Raw genomic sequence first — 16,053 nt, 5'->3', positions numbered from 1 at the left:
GCACAGCAAAAAATGCAGTATGCAGTTAAAATAGGATATTTAAAAAGTGTTCATAGATATTATTGCACATAATAATACATACATTTAGGGAGTCAGATTAACTAATGAGACTGATCAATTACCGAATTTCACATTTCTTTACATGTATGCATGGTAGTGGTTAAATGACACTGTACCACTACCTTAAAATGATTAAAAAAGAAACCAAAAGAGACAATTATCCACTCAGAGCTGTTTAAAAACTACATTTCCCAGAAGGCGCCAGTGAAAGCGGTCTATCTAGTGCCTGTATACAATTTTAAAAAGTCATTTTCACCTTAGTTTGGCATAATTTTGGATAGTTTTATGATCATTATGCGGGGTGTAGTTTTAGTTTTTAAATAGAAATTTACCAAAACGTGATATTTTTATTTATTTTGGAGTTTTTGGCACGTGATCACAAGGTCCATTACGCGGAAGAGTCTCGAGGATCGTATTATTATCATTAAAGCCCCAAAACTAGATTTAATGTACAGTAGTGAGTTGTTGTTATTCCTCTCTTTTACTTGAAAATAGACAAAAAGTAGTTACTCAATTAAAAGCAGCAGAGTTTGACATTAAAGATCCAAAATGTCGTCGGAGGAATTTGAGAAGCTGCATGAAATCTACAGATCTCTTTATGAAGAGCTGAAGCTGATGCCAGAAAAGGCTCTCAAGTGCCATGGAGGTAAACACTTGGTCTGGATGTTGTAGCACCCACAAGTTAATGTTTCCTAACTAAATAAGTGGAGGTTTTTTTGTGTGCTGTGAAACCAAAGCTTGTGTTGTGTCTGCAGAGGAGAGGAAGAGGCTGGTGAGACGCTTTGATGAGAGGCAAGGGGAGGCAGATGAAATGGTGAGCTGCTCTGATGTTCATGGATGTTTTTGGACATTAATATCTGATATCTGCCTCCTGACATTATAGAAACTATACAGCTTTATGTGCCAACTTCTATTTACTTGTTTAACAACCGCACTGGAAGTTGCAGAGATTGACACAATATATAGTTACTGCTTGGTTAGGAGTGGTGGGAAGTAACTAATTACATTTATTAAAGTATTGTACTTAAATGCAAGTTTCAGATATGTGTACTTTACTTGAGTATTTCCACTTAATGCTACTTTATACTTCCACTCCGCTACATTTCAGAGGGAAATATTGTACTTTCTGCTCTACTGCAGCGTTAGTTACTTTTCAGGTGAAGATTTGACACAATGGATAATATAACAAGCTTTTAAAATACAACACATTGTTAAAGATGAAATCAGTGGTTTACAATCAGCAGTGTGTAGTCAGTGTCACATTTCAGATGTCTATGAGTTGTTAACAGCTCCACCAAATAGTGATTTATTTTTCTCTAAACTTCTCACATGGTTTCATTTCAATAAATGTTCAAATGATCCAATATTTCTACTCTAACACTGATGCTTCACTATTAATAATCTAATGATGTCATATATAATGATATATCAGTCAGAGGGACCAAACCACTACTTTTACTGCTAATCCTGTACTTATGTACTTTTACTTAGGTAGTACTTTTCATGCAGGACTGTAGTGTTAGTGTTTTTACATTGCTATATCTGTACTTTTAATTAACTAAAAGATCTGAATACTTCTTCTGCCACTGACTAATTAATTAATTAGTTGTCAACCATTAAATTACTCACCAACAATTTTAAGGGGAGGGCACCATGGTGTGATTTGCACCTTTTGTAGTCATGTGATGTGGTCATATGACCTGATGATAGTATATAGGTGAGGCCTAGTACCTCAGCTGATGAAGACATCTGCGTTAGGTCAAAACATGTTGGTCGATTAATCATTTGGACTCATTTTTTAAGAAAAAATGCCCAGATTCTCTGGTTATAACTTCTCAAATGTGAATATTTTCTTTTTTCTTTAGTCTTCTTTGACAGTAAACTAAATATCTTTGGTTGTGGACTGTTGGTCAGGTCAAAACTAGACACTTACAAATGTAATCTTGGGCTTTGAAAAACAGTGTTTCATGTTTCATCATTCAGGCTTATAATCACCTGAATATAAGAATAGTCGTGTTTTCATTACTTTAAAATAAGCCCTTTATATTTACATAGGTGGCGGGTCCCCCTCCATGGAGACCATGTTGCACCACCATGTTTCTACAGTAGCCCAGAATGGACAGACCAACATGTTTTTCACAGTACTTGTAGATTCTTGTACATGCTTGAAAGGGAGTGGTTGAGGGGAAGGGTATACAGTCGTTTGCAATCTGCAATCTCACCACTAGATGTCACTAAATCTTACACACGGGTCCTTTAAATACAGAATTTGAGGAAATGTGCTCGTTACATCTGGTTTTGAAAGAAGTAGTATTAAGCAATAAACAATCTTTACTTTTAGTTTCTCCTATTTCTTCACATTCAGCTTTTTGGAAATGGCAAGAACATGGCTTGACTGAATTATAGTGGGTCATTACTGTGTATCAGGGTATCACTGTAATATTACACAATGCAGTGCTTGTTTTGGCTGTGCATAAATAGAAAGATCCTTTATCTTTCTCTGGAATAAGATACATTTTTCTCACCTGTCTCCAGTTACAAGGAATGGAAGAAGAGCTTCAGACGGCCCCCTCCGCTTACCGAAATGCTATGAATACAAAGCTGCGCATGTACCGCAGGGACCTGAGCAAGCTGCAGAGGGATATTAAAATCTCAACTTCAGGTTTTGGCTCTTCCCCCCAGGCAATGGAAGGAAGTCATCATGGCCTCTATTCATCAGAAAACCAACACAGTGTGAGTGTGGAGCTGTGAACTCTCTTGTGTTACAAATGCATTCATGCTCAATGTGAGAGTGATTAACAGATATCAGACTTGGGAATGTTGCCTGACAGATTTCTTGCACTATCGTTGATCTTGTCATTCCTCACTGTAAGTCGCTTTGGTTAGAACATCTAAAGGAGAACCTACAACACCTTCTTAATGTTAAAGTTGGTATTTTATTTTTATTTTCACTCTCATTTTTCTTTTTCTAATTCCCACTGGTAATGGCTACAAGACATGTTTCTAGTGCACTTACAGTGAAATCAAATGGCAGGAAATGATTCACATGTATAAAATACCAGGGAAAAATATCACTTGTAGTTGTCAGTTTCCTGGGCGGAGAACAAAAAGCTTACAACATGCTTCTCTGCAGCTTGTGAAAAGGGTTTCAATAAAATGTTGAAACCCTCTAAATGGATAAAGTTGGTGTAGATGTGTCAGTTTGAGGGAAAGTAGGCACACTAGAAATACAAGTATACAGCATATTATTGCAAAGTAACTCCTGAAATGCATTCAACAGGACAAAAATAATAGCTGAGGGTTGATTTCTATTGTTTTATTGACCCTGGCTGATGTTGTAATTTGTGCCCACCCTATGCAGACACACTTGCAGTCCCAGAGAAGCTTGCTACTCCAAGGCACAGAGTCTCTGAACAACGCCAGCCAGAGTATTGAACGGAGTCAGCGCATCGCGGCTGAGACGGAGCACATTGGCACAGATATCATCGAGGAGCTGGGAGAGCAGAGGGAGCAGCTGGACCGCACCAGAAACAGAGTGAGTGTTTAATGATTATTTTGGCTATTATAAGGAACAAGATTATGATGCTGCTGAGATGTTTTGATTCAGTTTTTCTAATTTTATAACATTTTTGGAAAGCCACCCAGCAGTTGTGTCTAATTGTGGGCAAAGCAAGTGGCACAGCTCGGGTCTGGGTAAATAAGATTAGGTTTAGCATTTTTTGTTTTTGTTTTTAAATAGTTAAAAAAAAATCTTCTCTGTCCTTTGTTTTTTTTGTAGTTGGTGGATACTGGAGAGAACCTCAGTCGAAGTCGAAAAATCCTTCGTGCCATGTCACGGCGGTAAGTGCTAGATTTGCATTCATTTCTTCTTGTTAGTTTTTTATTGATGTGCTCATTCATTCACTGCTAAATGTACTGTTTCTATAATGTGCTGTCTGTTATCTGTACTCCTGTGTACATTAACAAGACAAAAAGCTGGACATTAATTACACAAAACATTTAATGAGTAACAAATGAATACATTCAGTCATTTCACTTCAGATAACAATGGATAGAAAAGTCTGTAAAGCATTTAAATGTGTTATAAAATAACTGAAAATCACAATTTCACTATATATATACGTAAGGTAATGTAAGAAGTGGAAAAAAGTATCTGCTTAATGTTTACTGTATTGACTTTCTCCTTTTCTGCCTTGTAGGCTTGTGACGAACAAGTTGCTGTTAGGTGTCATTATTTTAATGGAACTGGCTATTCTGGGTGCTGTGGTTTACCTGAAGTTCTTCCGGCGATGAGCAAACTATACCATCTAAAAAAAACAAAAAAACAGTCTTAAACCCTGGATCCAGGCTCATCCCGACTCTCTACACCTGTTTTCACTGATGATCCAGTAGCAATAATGCTGTTCTGCTGAATTCAACCAGCTGTGAGTGCAAATACAGTAAGATGGTTCAGTCTTAAAGTGAACCTTAACTGAGGCGGGAATTTTACTCTATATGAGCTAATAGGTGACGATCATTTAATATGAATGACACATTTTTTTTAAGCTGTTAATGGACCAAGCCCACAGGAGCTCCATGGAAGAACTGAGATTTGCACTGTTTTATCTGACTGTTAATACCTGCAGAGGGATTTTTTGACATGTGTGCCAGCTGCTTCAGATCCCAGAGAGGAATTTCATTAAGGTTTTATTTGAGCCATCTAGTTACTGAAATGTTAGAGATATACTTCGAATCTGCAGTTTTGGAGTATTATAAATTGTCAGATTGGGACACTTTATTATTAGTATTCAACACAATGGTATTGTTGTTACCTTTGTAAAACTAAACTATAGTACGTGATGAAACGGCTCCAATTGAATTTTAATTTTTGTAGTTTGTTCATGCCCAGTATCCAAATAGTTGTATTGAGTTAATTTTTTCACTTCAGTTCTGCGGACTGAGATCTGAAGCCAAATTTGTCTGTCAGACCTGTGAATGTGAAAAATTGATAGAAACTCTTCTTACAGATGCAATGTTCTCCATAGTTAATAAAGTTGTCTAATCACTGTATAGTACAAAAACAACTGTTATAAATAGGCTCTGTTTTTTTTCTCAATGACCACCTGCACATTATTAAAGCTAATCTTTAACCTCCGTTTGCATTGTATCTGAAATTCCCAGGGATGACAGCCAAACTGTGCAGCCTGCTGTGGTCACCAGGTTAGTGCCAGGTAAACAACATCTGTTAGTATGAAATTAATTCTCAAATAATAGGTGATAAGGATATTTTGTGTGTGTGTAAAGTGGCCCATCTGCTACCGTGTTTTTCTTCCACATAGATATCATGCCTTCCTGGTGTGACAGCCAAGTACAACATGCTTGGTGACTTGCCAGTGCAGATCAGGTGACGTGTCGGGTTACAGTAGAACACATTTGTTTTGATTGCTTTACTTTTTTTTTTGCGACTGGTTGCGCAATGCTGAGTTAGCATCTTCAAAACAACAGCAATAACTTTGGACCAAGCTGTGATCACATTTGCATCACTTTCACACAAAAAGCATTTAATGACCACAGCCTCCAGATTTCTTGAATATCTTTCTCGCTCAAACACAGTCAACAAAACACAAAACTTTCTCACTGTATCGACGATAAGATATAATTAAACTTAATTGTCATTGAACAAGTACAAGTACTGAGCAAGATGCAGTTGACATTGAACCAGAGTGAAATTTTGCCATAAATTGCTGACGTGCATGGAATAAATTGTTATTCTATACCTTAAAAGATATTCAAGATGTAAATATTGTTGAAGAAAATAATTTAAGTCTAGTAGTCAAATGCAGACGCCCAAGTCTACATTCCCCAAATGTGTATTTCTTCCATCAATAAAACAGTTATTCACTTATGCAATATGTTACATAAAGTGATGTGGTGAGTATGTTGGTCTGTTTTTAGGGTTTACTATAGTTCAGCAGAGTAACAGCAGCAGGAAAACAGGTGTTTTTCAGTCTGCTGGTGTGGGAGTGAAAGCTGCTGTACCGCCTCCCTGATGGTGGTGGAGAACAGTCCGTGGTTTGGGTGTAAAATGTCTTCGATGAAATGATTAAAACATAACCTAGACATGATAAAAACTAAAAAATTAAAGGTGACAGTTTTTTGAAAGACTGCCACACAAGATGCACGTGTTGCCAGTTGTGGTGGAAGGATTTGCTGTTTTATTATTTAACTTAATGCAAAATACAACAATCAAAAACAAAAATCTGGACATATACCTATTAAAGCTGTCCCATTGTTCTTTACCATATCATTTTTCCAATCCAATCTTCCCAGCATCTTTTCACTTGCAGCAGTTTCCATCATTTGTTCCCTCTGAATTTGAAATATGAAAGTTTGAGTCTCATTCCATCTAGAATCAACTGGGCACATGTTATTAAGCTAGTTGTTAATACTCTAAATGCAAATGTACTCAGCTTTGGCACTACATTTTTGTCCCTAAGCAGACATAACTTTGGTGTTTTCGTTTTGATGATGAGAACTCTAAATGAGAATAACTGTAAATGTTGCCTTCACATTCCCCCTAAAAAACTAGACCAAAAAGCATTTGTTTTTGGTTTGTATCAAGGGTTCATACTAAGGCTTTATATCCTCATGGAAATCAGGTAATATTTAATTATTTTTAACTGCTGCCATAAAAATATTGACCATGATTTCTTCCAAGTACCTGCAACATTTTTTTAGCCTTGCAAGTGGCATGGTGTCCTGAGGATTAATTGTAATGGCCTGGTGGTCGCGGTTTCTCCCTAGTGCCACCAGCAGGTTGGACTATTCACTTATCCTGTGAAATATCTCAACAAACACCAGATGGATTGGCACAAACATTCATGGTCCCCAGAGAATGAATACCCATTTCTCTGCTGATCCTGACTTTTCCTCTTTTGCGATCATGAAATTTACATTATTAGCTTTTAGAGAAATGTCTCAACAACTACAGACATTCATGCTCCCATCAGGATGAATTGTAATCACTTAAGTGGTACCTTAACATTTCATTTAGTTTAGTGTTAATGTTAGTATGCTAACCCACTAACATCTTGAAAATAAGACACAAGAACCAAAAATGTAATCACATTTATGGAAGACCAAAATATAAACTCTTTATTACGACAGTAGTCATTTAATGGCCACATCAAGTCAAATATAGATTAAACATTAGAACAGTTCAATCTTGATTATGCTTATTATTATGCCTAACAGTTGCCAGCATTTTAATCAAAGCTAAATATTAACCATTTCCAATCCAAATAATACTGATGTAATCAGTAAATGTTTATGCATAGGGAAATGCCAGCACATATACTAGTGGGTTCATTGTCCAAATACAAAAGTAAACTCTAAAGATAATACAGTAACCACAGCTGGTCCAAAAGTGCAAACACATTATTACTAGATTTTAAAAACTGGCACAGCCACAAAACAGGTTTGAGAGTCCACACAAGATTGGACTTACCTCTGAGGCAGATCCATTCGCTTCTAAACCAAACACATAATAAATATGTGGCTGCCGTGTCCTCTACAACTTATAACATACAAGAGTAAAATAATTTAGTATCGCAGTTGCAATGAAAGGTATTCCCATCAGTTAGTGTAGTGGTTTCCAGATTCTGTTAAAGGCTTTTTTACCCCAAATCTGTGAAGCTAGTTCATAGTTTTATGAATCAAGACATCATTTTGTTTTCATGGTTTCATTACACTAAACAGCGAAAAAAAAAATGGGAACAAACACTTCAAAACTCAAGCAATTATTAGATTCAGTCTTTGTAGTTTTGTGCTCAAAATGGAATGCTCAAGGAGGAGGTTGATAAAGTTCATAGCTTCGCTTTAGACTCAGATGCGGAGCTTCTCTGTGTCATTTTTCACAGAGGGAGTCTCTTCCATGGGCACGTGAGCGCCTTCTCTCGTCTGTCCCAGAGACGATGCAATGACGTCAACTGCGAGAGAGGCGGTGGCTTGTACGGCTTCACGGCTTGCTCCCAGTACGGGGTTTACTTCTACCAGGTCCATGGCTGACAGCAGACCTGCACATCAACACATTTACATGTTAGATACAAAAACATGACAATAAAAGCACTTAAGGGCTCGTGTCCATACAGCATTTTTCTCTGACAGAGAAAAAAAACACGCTCAGAAAAAAACCCAAGACTATATGGACACACAGCCTATAAATCCATCTTAGTATTTTTTTGAGAAACCAAAAACATCAGGAAGCTGTTTATACAGGCTCTGAGACCATATATGTACTCGTCTGTACCTGTGTTATGAATTTCCTCTGTGATGTAGATCCCTTCCCTGTAGGTCAAACCTCCATTGACTGGCGTTCCTGTGGCGGGAGCCAGAGATGGGTCGAATGCATCGATGTCAAAGCTCAAATGGATCGGCCTCTGTTTTCTGTTCAAGAATGTGAGAAACCTTGTGTGAGTGTATGGTTCACTTCAATTCAAACACTGGATATCATTTCGATTTTAACAAATTAAAAAAACAAAACTTTAATTTGTTAAAAAATGATCATACTTTCATGCTAAATAGTGAATAAATATTGTTCGGTAATTTTCCATCATTTACGTTAATCATGGGCATGTACTGGGTCAAATTAAGCTTTGCAGTCATCGTAAGGCCACACCAAATCTTGACTAACCCCTTTGAGATAGTAGCAGGCAGTGAGTCTGCTCCTTTTGGGGAAAACAGGAGGTATTCTGATAGTTTTGCTATAGCAGCCAAGGTCAAATATGTGTTTGCCTGTTTCTCTGAAGTGGCGTCTAAGCACTGTTTTTATCTGTAGACCAGTAGACTAAATTCTGTATACTGTAAATGTGTTGGATCTGCCCATATTTGAGCATGGCTCAACCTGTGGCATTATCTGTGTGGTTTAAGACTATCCGTGGAGGACCGAAACTTCAGAATTGAAGGGAGCATCAGAACATAATGTGTACTCATTATTCATTCACTTCTCCTTGATCAAGTAAATAAACCTTTTCAACACAAGACATCCAGGACTCCTGTCTACTCTCTCCACTGACGTATGGGCTTCATAATTCAAAACAAACTGACAAATATCATAACTGTTAAATGTACCTTGACAGAAGATGGTCAAGAGTGACTTCCATGACCCTTTGGATACCTAGTCTGTCGATATCCCTCATGGTGAAGTACTGGATACCCAGGTTTTTCAGGATTTGGCTGCAATGAACAACATCAAAAACATCAAGAACTAGTTTTTACACTGCTTACATGTTGGAAAATTAGGTTCACATAAGCCACATATGGTACAAGTTTTAAAAATGATAGTATCCACTTACTACTCTCCGGGGTCGACATCCCGCAGTCCGATGTACACCAAATCCCTGGAGGAGAGGAATGGCTTCATCCAGGAGAACCCTGGGATATTTGGCATCTGTAATATGGAATATGGAATTTATATGCATGTAGGGACAGAAAAAAAGCCCATCGCTGGATGATATCTGGACATTTGTTTAACCGTGACAATTTACAAAAAATGTAATTCTTATTGTGTCAAAAGAACCTGGCAAACCAGATAAAAAAATGTATTTGACTGAAACGTTCCACAACTGATTTCAAAAGATATTAATGTGTTTTTTTTTACTGCTTGGTTTCAAAGCTTCACTCCACCGGAATTACAGGACGCCCCCACCCTCATGGCCACCTACTGTATGCATTTTCAACTCCTTTATGATGGAAGACAGTGCTACAAGCAACTCACCTCCTAGATGTAAGTTAAGTCTTACAAGGTGACTAAACCTGTTTCTGAACTAACATGACAATTGATAGCTAAATATTTGCATACATGGATGGATTACTGACTTCCCCAAGGGGGAATTCGGTATTTTCTAATGGGGAGGAAGGAGTCTATGTAATTTTAAGATATTTTTACTAGTTATTGCGCTTTTTTGTGGAAAACCCATATCAGACACTGACAGGAGTATTTTTTATATATAAAACATGTCTGGAGGGAATCTTAAATATTTCTCACCTTGTCTTGCAGTTCTTTGAGCATGAAGGCCACAGGCAGGCCGTGGAGGTTTCCTGATGGTGAAGTCATGGGTGTATTCACATCTGCGTGAGCATCAACCCAGATGAGACACAGGTCAGGACACTGCTCAGCATGGCCTCCCACTGATCCGATAGCAAGGCTGTGAAAGGAAAAGGGCAGTTGTATAAATACCTGTTTTTTAAGAGAGTTGTAACATTTAAAATGGTATAATGTAAGCTTTGGACACTTTGGTTGTATTGCTTGATTTCAGGGGGGTTACCTGTGATCACCTCCTAGCATGACAAGAGTGTGTCCAGCACCGATAGCTCTGCTAGTGGCTCCACACAGCTTCTTATTCGCTGCTCCCACTGTGCGAGGAAACTTCACATCCATGTAGGGTTCGTCTGTTTCAAGGTGGTGAAAGTTGAGGTCTCCAAAATCGTGGACGGCGTAATCTGAAGAATAAAATAGCAAGCTGCCGTTAATTTAAGCACTTAAAGCTTTTAAGACAATTAGCTGAGTCACTCTTTTAGTACAGAATGACTGTGCAGTTGTTCAGTGCTTTAGCTCCAGGACACAGACTGACTGTTGCATGGAAAGAACCTGTAAACTGTTGATTCTGTAACATTGCTTTCATTTTAGGACTCAATCCTGTAGTATGCATTAAAGAAACATTTGTACTTTGAAGACAGCAGGTGCCAATCTCAGAAAAAACATCTTAACTGGTAGCATTTTAGCATGACTTGACATCCATCTGTCTACCTTACAGTCTGAGGAGGCTGAGTCATTCAATGCCAGTGGAACATAAGTGACGACGCACTTTCCATTTGGTCCCTTTCCCACTTCAGCTCAGATTTCAGTCACTGCAGTTCACCCTGTGCTAAGCAGCTCCAGAAGTAAAGACCGAAAAGTTTCCACTTAGTTTACTGTGAAGTAAACAAGTGATGTGATCTATCATCTGGCAATGTGAGACTTGATGGCAGTGTAGTGTTACTCTGCTGATCTAAGGAGAACCAATGTGGTTCATTACTATTCGTAGACAGGACAGGAATAGACCTTGGTGCAGTTGTGGGCATCTTATTCAAGACAAATAAAAAAGTATTTTATAGGAGTGATAGGCTGCAAGTTCTGCTTCTATTAACTAGCTGCCAAGTGTACTGTACTCATAGTTAAATCCTGACGATTATTGGTTTAATTATATGTATGATTTTCTGAAAAACTGTTTGTACAGACTGACACCAGCCCTGAGAAAGTAAAGATTATAAGACGATGGGGTATTAAGTTAAGTTAGGGTTAGGTTTCATGTGTTGGATCTTTTTTCACTGCTGCCAAATTGAAATCTGACCATCATGAAGGAGACTCCCGATCAACTCACTGCTTTCATATTCAGCAGACTAAGGACATCTCTCAAACCTTTGATTTAAACTACAAAAGTAGAGCTATGTGTATGAAACCCTATAATTTCTTTTTTTCCCTTCTGCTTTTAAAAAAAGAATTTAGCTCTTCTTTTAGCTTCACCACATGGTCATAACTCAAATATTGTATATAAAGGACTTTAAAGCAAGTTATAATTACACCTAACTTGCGTTTAGTTCTCAACAAGCAACTAAGTAATTTGTCATAAAAGTGGTTAAAAAGCAACAATAACGTATGATCTCCAGTCTAGGGTTGTCAGATCTGTTATGTCATAGCGTGAGGATAGTTCTAAGTGCATTTTTCCTTAATAAATAATTAACTGAATGAAAAGATAGTGTTCTTTTTTTTTTGTTGCAAATACTGTATTCTTAAAAAAATGGAACATAACTCCAAATATATTTGATTATTTTATGGAGAATATTAAATCCCTTCGACTGCTATCTTCTACAGTAGACAGTCAGTACAATACATTCCTGATTACTGTGTGGTCTCTGCCAGAAATACGTCAGTGCCAGAAACATAATTTCCCAACTGAAAAATGTTCTTTGTGTGAGGATGGGTAGGGCCGTGCCGTTATGTAACATCGGAAGTTTACAGCTGATAAGCTGATGTGTCATCAGTCACGGTAGGATTACTTAGCAAAGTACTGTAACTCTCTAAGTCTGATTAATTGACTACAATGTCTGAACAGATACGTCCTTCATCAAGATTATCCAAAGTGTGAACACGTAAGCAAAGTATCATCAACAATTCCTGTAATTTTCCTATTTATTTCCTATCTATTTATGTCAGGCATGATAGTAGACTTAATCTGTGGTGTACTCCATAGTGAGAGTACTCATAGCAACTTTATCATACATATGGTAGCCTAGTTTTATTCTTCTGTGGTAATGATGAATAACAACGATATATTTAATTTGTACTGCACTTTGTAATTGAAAATAGTTATGAGTTAAGATGAAAAAGCCTTTCTGAATAAAAAGGATTTCAGGCCTTTAAAAAAGAGGCTGCGCTGTGCTGCCCTCAGATAGTTAGGAAGGCTGTTCAACAAGCATGGTGCAGCAAAGCAGAAGGCTCTGACCCCCATAGTGCGAAGCTTAGCCCAGAAGAACAAGCTGCTGGCAAATCTGCGGGTACGGGTGGAGCTTTGTGGTGTGATAAGTTCCTGTAGGTAGGGGGGCGCATGTCTGTTGATGCATTTGTATGTGAGTAGCAGGACTTTGTGGTCAGCCCTGAAGGACACAGGTGCCAGTGGAATGAAAACAGAATTGGTATTATATGTTTGTGTATCAACAGGCACTCCTGGCTTGATACTCTTGGTGTGACCTCCTTTTTATTTTATTATCATATTATCTTACTATTTTATAAGATAATCCTGCCTGTATGGAGACTTTTGTGGATGTTCTTTTCTGGCACATAACTGTTGGGACTAACTTGCAATAGTATAATTTGTCATTATCTTAATCAAATAAAAAAAAGTCCTTGGCACTTAAAAGTGACGTATGCCTTGACCACAGATAAACAGGATGTAAGTCTGTCTTTATAGTGACCTTATTATGCTTAGTGGTATTTTTAGATCTCCAACAGTGCAGGCTATCTTTACAGTATTCCTGCTATGACTTCTCTTGTGATGTAAGTGTGGAAGTTCATACACAATGCAACCCTCCGTGCCCCTAAGTACTGTTATAAAGAAGGAATTCTTTCCGCCTGAGGTGTCCTCTTTCAGCTTCAAAGTGGCCCCTGCAGCCAAATACTGTAGACTATTGTCTCAAACTTTTTCACTTATCACAATTACACCTAAACTGTTACAGATTAAACCACAGAGCCCTATTTGATTAGATTTCTTGCTTTAAGTATTACAGGAAGTGTATGAAACCAGTCATACAGCCATTGTGTTACTCAAAAATGGAATAACAAAGAAATAAATGATTCCCTTTTTTTTGCTAGGGACCCCAGAGGCCCCCTTCAAGGACCCCACATTGTGAACCACTGCTTTTGGCGCTTTCATTGAGAACAAACAAAAAAAGTGGCGTTACAGTCTGATTCTGTGTGCAGTGACGACACTGGAAATAAATCAGCCATCCTCTTCCTGTATCCTTCCGAGCATGTGCCGAGGACGAGAATGACTAAACCAGACATGTGGTTGCCCCAAGTGAGAGAAAAAAAGAGAGATCACTTTGCCTGGTGTTGAGTTGCCACACTGTCTGTGTTTTCACAAAGTGTCCCTGTGGTAGCGTACTTAATGGTATTTTTGTCCTTCTATGGCATCGCTTTAATAGCTGTTCCGGCGGAGACTGGCGCTCAGACAGCCGGGGTTGACATCATTGTCTGGTTTGGTTTTATTCTCACTGCCTTCAAACTACTCGGATGAATACACATAATAAGATTCTTTAGTGGAGATTATGCACATTATACCACTCTGTTATATCGCTTTAATGAGAGATTTACAAGGACTGTATTGAGAGTGGACTAAAGCAGAGATCACTTTGTTCTCCTAACCGTGTGCACCGGAATAACCTCTCCTAAGCTACAAGTCAGATGTTTACTGTCAGCCGGTGATGTAACGGGCTTCTGTCTGAAAACTGGGCGAACCTGCAGGCTACACCCATCCTGCATTACATAACACGGTGGCACCGCTTCATTCAGCCTAGTGCCCCCCCACCCCCACCCATCTCCCCTCTCTCATGTCACCTACCTAACCCGGAGAGCCTTTCCATGAGCCCCGCATCTCTGATCACTTTAGGACCGTGCTCCACACCTCTTCTTTTCTGTCAAAAAAGAAAGAAAGAAGAGAAAAGGAGGTAAATGAGTGTTGAAGTTTGGAAAGAAAATTGGGGGAAGTGGTGGTGGTGGTGGTGGGGGGGGGGGGGGGGGGGGGGGGGAGTCTGGAGTCTGGTTCCCAAAAAAACATTTTTCTTACCTGTCCTCTCGAAAACGGAGCGCCCAGCACAGCCACGGATTGAGCTCTGCTTTGCTGGCATGTGTGGTGGAGTTGAGTTCGGAGAAGACGAAAAAGAGGTCCTCTCAAAGCCATGTTGTCTACTTTTCCTCCAAAAAGAAAGAAGAAATCAGTCCAGTCCAAATCAAACCCGACTCCTCTAGCAGCCGAACAAAGAGTCTGATGAAAGCTTAGTGAGATGTTGCTCTGGATGCTGAATGTGTCCGCGTTGGTGCAGAGGGTCGGTCTTATCGCTCCTTCATCTACTTAATATTAATGAGCTGGAGGACAGGAACGCAAAGATGCGCAGTAGAGATGATCAGACACTAATTTATCCACACCAAACACAAAGCTGCGTTAAGCAACGAGATGCTCTAGATGATGTTCTGTGTTATAGCTTAATATAAAGTGTTTTTTTACTGGCGGAACATCCTGTTTCATATATAGTGTCTGACGTCAGGTTGAATGACACACCTTCATGTTAGCCAATAGGAAGTGGTGAAATGAGAGGGTTCGTTTTGGGGGCGTGGCCTGTGCACTGACGTAGGACGGGAGGTTTTTTTTAAATGTTTGCTGTGAAGCGCTTTACTGCAGTCTCATTTGGTGGAAATTTCCACAGACGCAGCCGACTGGGACTGATACGCTTGTTTACGTTGAAGCATTTGGCCTGGTTTTTCATGTGTCCTACAACTGCGGCCAAAACATATCAGATTCCAGGTCAGATGAAAGCAAACAACCATTTTTTACATATTCGGCTGCCAGTTTTGACGTGTCTATTTCAGGATCTTTCAGTAGTGAAACAAGTATTCAGATTGTTTACCCCTTTAAAGTTAGTCAGTTAGTGTTCAGCCTTCATACACTTACAAGGCACCTAGATACAGTTGCAATGGTGAAACATAGGACAACAACTTCTTACATTTCATTGCAAACAAAGAACTTTGTCAAATAATTTCTTTTCCTGAAACACAGCTCAAGTTTATTAAAAATAATCATTCTCCCAGAAAAAGATTAGCAGAAATCAAGTACATTTAACAAAATAGTGTGTAGGCCCTAAATCATCATATAACGTAAAGTTAACTTCAGTCTCACATAAATCACATATTAAACAGTATTAGTCCTATCAAAATCTTAAATACATTTACTGTATTATTATCAGCAAAATATAGGCTACTTATAGAATCCAATGTGAAGACACTCATGCAGAAGAATTGCCCCTTTGGGTGTAGTATTAGTTTATTAGAATGATGTTATAGTATTACTGATGCTTTAATGTGTAAACATACTGTTTATTTGGTCAAGTTGGAGCTAATTTGAGCTTCTTTATATAAGTTGTTTATAACAGTGCAAGCTATTATAAGGTTATTTGTTTTGTAGCCTATGTAAAATCTTAATCCATATGCCATAAATTAGCATAACAGGTAATCAATGTGCCTTAAAATGTAACATAAGTACAGTATTTGAACAAATGTAGGCTTTTTAATTACTTTCAACCACTGCTTGTTACTGTGTCTGTTAACGGTGTGATTGGTAATGATGTAAACCATATTCATCCCATTTTTAATATGTTAGCCCACGGATGGTTTACATAATTTATAAATAGTTCTTACACAAATAC

The 16,053-nt window shown here is 38.4% G+C and overlaps 2 protein-coding genes across 3 annotated transcripts; one reads left to right on the top strand and one right to left on the bottom strand.

Annotated features, from left to right (window-relative positions):
• The first annotated feature begins 336 nt into the window (after window positions 1-336).
• On the top strand, window positions 337-5,640 carry vti1b (vesicle transport through interaction with t-SNAREs 1B). 2 transcript variants are annotated; one of them, XR_009927444.1, is made up of 7 exons: window positions 337-706; window positions 816-874; window positions 2,596-2,793; window positions 3,422-3,595; window positions 3,839-3,900; window positions 4,260-4,484; window positions 5,221-5,640. XR_009927444.1 is itself a non-coding variant. In XM_062440299.1 (6 exons), the coding sequence occupies exons 1-6, from the start codon at window positions 610-612 to the stop codon at window positions 4,351-4,353; spliced, it is 684 nt and encodes a 227-aa protein (XP_062296283.1). In that variant the 5' UTR covers window positions 337-609; the 3' UTR covers window positions 4,354-5,187. The 2 variants fall into 2 exon arrangements, 1 of the variants encoding a protein (XP_062296283.1); XM_062440299.1 differs by lacking the exon at window positions 5,221-5,640 and having other exon boundaries at window positions 4,260-5,187.
• A 1,522-nt stretch (window positions 5,641-7,162) lies between these two features.
• On the bottom strand, window positions 7,163-14,794 carry arg2 (arginase 2). Its single transcript, XM_062440130.1, has 8 exons — window positions 14,421-14,794; window positions 14,196-14,268; window positions 10,365-10,539; window positions 10,085-10,244; window positions 9,393-9,487; window positions 9,169-9,273; window positions 8,348-8,484; window positions 7,163-8,114 (listed from the first exon to the last, which is right to left on the bottom strand). The coding sequence occupies exons 1-8, from the start codon at window positions 14,532-14,534 to the stop codon at window positions 7,924-7,926; spliced, it is 1,050 nt and encodes a 349-aa protein (XP_062296114.1). The 5' UTR covers window positions 14,535-14,794; the 3' UTR covers window positions 7,163-7,923.
• Between the last annotated feature and the right edge of the window lie 1,259 nt (window positions 14,795-16,053).

The sequence above is a fragment of the Scomber scombrus genome, chromosome 19 (genome assembly GCF_963691925.1).
Source record: "Scomber scombrus chromosome 19, fScoSco1.1, whole genome shotgun sequence".
NCBI classification, from domain to species: domain Eukaryota; kingdom Metazoa; phylum Chordata; class Actinopteri; order Scombriformes; family Scombridae; genus Scomber; species Scomber scombrus.
The sequence above is the reverse complement of the archived record's forward strand: the minus strand, read 5'-3'. Positions and strand labels throughout refer to the sequence as shown.

Bases quoted from the DNA above. Each gene is read 5' to 3' on its own strand.
- vti1b (XM_062440299.1), top strand. From the start codon at position 610: ATGTCGTCGGAGGAATTTGAGAAGCTGCATGAAATCTACAGATCTCTT. The intron at 2,794-3,421 runs GTGAGTGTGGAG...CACCCTATGCAG, and splicing joins CATCAGAAAACCAACACAGT to ACACACTTGCAGTCCCAGAG. The intron at 3,596-3,838 runs GTGAGTGTTTAA...TTTTTTTTGTAG, and splicing joins TGGACCGCACCAGAAACAGA to TTGGTGGATACTGGAGAGAA.
- arg2 (XM_062440130.1), bottom strand. From the start codon at position 14,534: ATGGCTTTGAGAGGACCTCTTTTTCGTCTTCTCCGAACTCAACTCCAC. The intron at 10,245-10,364 runs GTAACCCCCCTG...TTCCTTTCACAG, and splicing joins ATGCTAGGAGGTGATCACAG to CCTTGCTATCGGATCAGTGG. The intron at 8,485-9,168 runs GTACATTTAACA...ATTCTTGAACAG, and splicing joins CTTGACCATCTTCTGTCAAG to AAAACAGAGGCCGATCCATT.